At 35.2% G+C, this 5,356-nt stretch overlaps 1 protein-coding gene across 1 annotated transcript; it reads right to left on the reverse strand.

The window, feature by feature from the left end:
• Positions 1–1,590: 1,590 nt before the first annotated feature.
• LOC111718440 (uncharacterized) lies at positions 1,591–4,946 on the reverse strand. The gene is made up of 6 exons (XM_023494032.1): positions 4,840–4,946; positions 2,752–3,342; positions 2,491–2,685; positions 2,128–2,248; positions 1,930–2,000; positions 1,591–1,876 (listed from the first exon to the last, which is right to left on the reverse strand). Exons 2-6 carry the CDS (start codon positions 3,340–3,342, stop codon positions 1,679–1,681), a joined length of 1,176 nt encoding a protein of 391 aa, XP_023349800.1. The 5' UTR covers positions 4,840–4,946; the 3' UTR covers positions 1,591–1,678.
• Between the last annotated feature and the right edge of the window lie 410 nt (positions 4,947–5,356).

The raw sequence follows: 5,356 nt of genomic DNA on the forward strand, positions 1-5,356 counted from the left end.
AGATCCTTTTCCCCCTCCCTCCTGGGCCTGTGCTTTTTATAGATTGTGAAAGAATAAAATATTGAACATTGAAGGGTTGTCTAGAACTTGCGCTTGAACCGATTGAGAGATTAAAGATGTACTGTGCTATGACGTAAGCGGAACAGGATAGAATGGATTCAAAAATGATGAAAAATAAAGATTAGTTAAAGATAAGAAGATAAGGAGGATCGAGCTTGGCTAAAAATGAGGGGGAGAGAAGGAGGAACTGTGCAAAAACTGGTGAAATGGATATCAGGAACTAAGCTAAAAAGGGGTAAGTGAATATCAGGAGAACCTGAACTAGGACGGGTTTTCGAGGTGTTCTGCAGGATACCAGCCGAGTAAGGAGGAATTCTTAACCATGAGAGATTAAGAGGTATTCAGCTGGTATGGGTTGACAGGATATCAGGAGGAACTGAACTAGGACTGGATGAGCGGATATCAGGAGGAACTGAACTAGGACGGGGTAAGCGGATATCAGGAGGAACTGAACAAGGACGGGCTAAGCGGATATCAGGAGGAACTGAGCTTGGACGGGTTGAGCAAATGTCAGAAGGAACTGAACAAGGACGGGGTAGGTGAATATTAAAGAAACTGAACTAACACAGGGTGAGCAGATATTAAGAGAAACTGAGCTTGTACCGGTTGACAGGATATCAGGAGGAACTAAACTGACATGAGTTGACCAGATGTCAGGAGGAACTGAACTAGGATGGGGTTAACCAAGATATCAGGAGGATCTAAAAATGCCCAGGTTGACAGGACTTCAGGAGGAACTGAACTAGGACGGGGTTAACCAAGATATCCGGAGCAGGCGTGTACACAGGGGGGTCAGAAATCCTCTGCTCCCTGGAAAATACAAAATTAAAAGGAAACTACGTTTTGAAAGTATCACTTAACATGACAAAGACTAAGAATTTGTCTAAATTCACTTTCATACAAAATTTTAAGATACTTTAAACTAAATAAGATAAAGACAATTCTTTTGAAAGAAAGATAAAGGTAATTTTAGAATTCGAAAAAACAGAAGAAATTTTGTTTATTAGTGAAAATATAGTTTTTTTAATGATTCTGTGATTATTAATCTAGTTAGCTGTGATGGAGTCAAGTGATAAATTTATAAAGTTAAGTTAAAGTAAGTTTTTCGAGCAAAGGAATAATTTTTAGACTCTAAGGTAAGTAACACCCAAAAATTTAGTCTTTTTGGTGTATTTTCATGGTGTTAATTGACTTTTTGAACACAATAATTCCAGGGGGGGGGGGAAACAGCCAGGGAGGCAAAAAATCTTGCCCCCCCCCTTACTAAAATTCTGTGTACGCGCCTGATCCGGAGGAACTGAATATGGACGAGTTGACAGGATTTCTGGAGGAACTGAGCTTGGACGGGTTGAGCAGATATCAGAAGGAACGGAGATGACGGATTGATTGGATACAGGAGGGAACTTACTGGGGCGGGTTGAAGAGAATATCAGTAAGAACTAAAGGTACTAAGCAGCAAGAACGGGTTAAGAGGATAAAAATGATACGTGGATGAACAGACCAGGAAGTAGGATTTAAAAAGTGATAAACTTCAAATTTTCTTATTTTTATTTAATCTGAATATTACAACTTAAGAGTAATAGGACAGTTTTTAATAGAATAAAACATAAAATTTAGTTTACACATAAACAAAGGACTCATCGATAGTTTCAACTCTCTCTGATGTGCAAACTTTCTCAATGATTATCTTCTCTGCCTTGTAGCAGTATTTCTTCTTCTCCTCCTTGCAGGTCTCTACAGGGGTGTAGCTGCATACGTTCTTCTGTACCTTGTCACACACAGGACGAAGAGCTTTTTTATCACATTTATCACAAACCTAGAATATTAATTTTCTAGTAAGAAGGAATATTAAGACAAGCTAGAACTTACCTCTCTATTAACCGGTTTACACTCCTTAATGTAGTTGTACACTTTAGCTTTCTTAGGACGGGTTCGGGTCTCTGAAGAAAGAACATCAGTTAAAGCAGGAAATAAAGCAACTTGACAATAATGCCAATCCAAAAGATGAATCAAGAATAATAAGGAAAAATTATCCTTTTAAAAAAAATTCCTAAATAATTGTTTTACCTAATTCACATTTCTTCATAGGTTCACTGTGACAGTTCTGTTTCTCCACTGGGAAGGGGAATTCGTTGGAGAGCTTCTCACAGTACTTATCAGACCTGGGTACACAGATCTCTTCTCGAACCTGAAACAAAATTATAAATTCTTAATTTTAAAAGGACCTATGAGTTCTGGTTTTGAAAAAAAAAATATTTAAAAGCTTGTATTATGGAAATAAAATGGGATTAATTTTTAAAAAATCGAGATTACATTTATAAATCGTTTACTTTGTGTACATCATGCTAAATTGAAATAAAAAAAACATTCGCTGGAAAACCAAGAAGTACTTTAATATTCTCTTTCCTACCATGAACAGAAAATACCAACCTTACGAGGAGTATCATAACACTTCTTAGTTGGAACCTTTTCACAAGTTACAGATCCTTTTCCATCCTTAGGTTTAAACTTTCCACACTCATGATTAACAGAGAAGATACAAGTTCTATCCTTGACAATCTTCTCCTCAGCCCAACAGTACTGATAGTTAACATCCACACATTGATATTCATCCTTGGTGCTCACCTAGTTTACAAATTATTATTATCATGATAAATCAAATATTTAAATGAATATTAATAATATACTTACAGAAAGATCGTAAACAGTATCACAGACCCTATCCGAAACCTGTGTACATCTTTGAACAGTATAGGTTTCATCAACCATCTCATATTGAACGTTCTCTGCCAGTTGACACAATAGCTCGGTCACATTAAAACAAACCTTTTCTTCAAACTGATCAATTACAGCAGTACAATTCTTCTCAGACACGTCCTTACACATCTCCTTTTGCTGAGTAAAACAGGTTTTCTCTACATATGGAAGACATTCATCTACATATATAGTCTTCTCTACCGGATGACAATCCTTCTTATCTCCCTGCTTCCGGATTTCATCTGGGGTGTAGTAATCCGGATCTATCGTTTCATAGGTGGAGCGACCAGTTCCGGTTCCAAGAGGAACCACAGGTTTATCATTGTCTGATTTATAATCACCAGCTCCGTCCCAGCTTGCATCATAACCTGCATCCTGATATGATCCAAACTGTTGTTTAACAGGACCTGGAGCAGAACCAGAATAGGAATCAGGAGTCCCTGATATAGGAGCCGCAGCTTTAGGAGCAGGAGGCACAACAGCCCCCAGAGCCACACAAGGAAGAAACAGCAAGGAGTAAAACATCTGAAAAACGATGTTTCATTAAATTTATTTATTTATCAAGAAAATGACGTCTTGTAATTCTCATATTATGTGTCGCTGGAATTTTTGGAATTAGTTCTTTAACTAACTAACACTAACGGAAGATAAACTTCAAGGGACCAAATATTTTACATGTGGTGAATTTTAAGGTTTTAAGGGTGAATCAGTTACGCCCCTTTTTATTATTCAAATTACAAAAGCAATGTAAATTGCAATTAAGACCTTTTTACTCCGAACATTAAGGATTCAAAAGAAGTTTCTGCCACAGACTTAATTTTCTAATCCCTATATTTTAGCACCATTTGATATTTAACTCTAAACTTTATTTGATTTAATAGAATTCATAGTTTGAAATAAGGTCCACGATAATGGGTTGCCAAGACGTAGGGATTAGAAAATCAGAGTGTGTGGCAACAACCAAAGAGAATAGATATTAAAGTGGAATTTAGAAAATCCTTCGGTATGAATTTCGTTAGTCCCTTTCAGCCTGAAAGGGAGTTCAAAGTGTACAAATCATGTAAATGTTCACAAATTATATGCAGTAGAGTACATTAATACAGTATGTTCCCAATGACTATCCATTTTTTAAAGCTGTTAAATAAACTATATAAAATGAATTAGGTGAATAAAAAACATCATTTGATTTATAGTTATAACGGAAAATCATCGTTTGTGAAGTGAAAGGCATTCTAAGTGAAATGATCATTGGTCAATTATGAAACCAGCCTATTTCATAATTTGGTTTTCTTTTAACAATAGTTTTAGATTTTCTATAAAATGATGTTCCAGGGCCCAAAAGGTTATATAGCACAAATATGTGAAATACACCTGCAGTATGGAAACAGTACAACAAAATGGTCGTTTTATACTTTTTTCTAGTAAATTCCACTCTAATATGTATTCTATTCTCTTTGGCAACAACCCAATTTGGAACATAACTTCATACATAATTATTTCATAAAAAAATCTTAAATCTAGAATGTTTAACCGACTTTAATTTGATAAATTCTATTAAATTATATCTCCAGAGCTGAAAACTTTAGAATGAAATATCCAATTGGAAGATAACGTTGCTTCTCTGGAGTTTAAATTCATGTGGAGAACAAGCAATATTTAAACTGGATATTAAGAAAAAGAGTGGTTTAAGCCTTAATCCTGATATCCACCATTCTAAAGTTTTCAGCTCTGATCTCAGAAATTTAAATTACCTCGCTCACAACTTTCCTCAATGTGAGCTTACGCTAATCACTTAATTTTGTCCTTTCCTGTTTTTCACTTTTTAACGAATTTAACAAGTTAAAATTTAAAAATGTGATTTTTTTATTATCTCTCACATATACGCTTTCTGATATATATATAATAATTTATAAATAATTTACTCTATTCGAAACCCTATGATTTTGTTTTGCTGTTAATTTTTCGTTGTGTCGCTTAAAACTAATAAAGATTTATTTAATGATAATGATAAATGATGATTACCTCTCTCTGTCAATTAGAAATCAATCAGTTGATGACTGACTAATAATAATTTCTGTAACAAAATTATTTGTTTACTCTAAGATAAAACCAGTTCAGTACCGTCTTTATAATCATACTGCGATGTGTACTTCATTACAGGTTTTGGGGCCCTTGGGAGGGGGGGGGGGGGAGCAGGGGAAGGCAGGCGGCCATGAGCCACCACTATTTCCCCTTCCGTGCCACATATTAGCTTTTTTCTCTTCCGGCAGCCATGAGCCACCACTATTTCCCCTACCGTACCACCACATTTGACTCTTCCGGGCAAAACTACTTTATTAAATGATATATTTAGGGCCTTTAAAATGTGATTTTTAAAAATCCAGCCGCGTCACGCAAAAATATATATTTAAATATTTATATTTAAGTGTTAATATTAAAAAAGGATGATTCCTCTTAATGTAAACTGAAAAACTTTTTTTTTGCAAATAATTCTGATTTTCATGAAAAATGGCTTATTTTTGAGAGCAATATGAATACT

Source organism: Eurytemora carolleeae, unplaced genomic scaffold, assembly GCF_000591075.1.
Source record: "Eurytemora carolleeae unplaced genomic scaffold, Eaff_2.0 scaffold176, whole genome shotgun sequence".
Classification (NCBI taxonomy): domain Eukaryota; kingdom Metazoa; phylum Arthropoda; class Copepoda; order Calanoida; family Temoridae; genus Eurytemora; species Eurytemora carolleeae.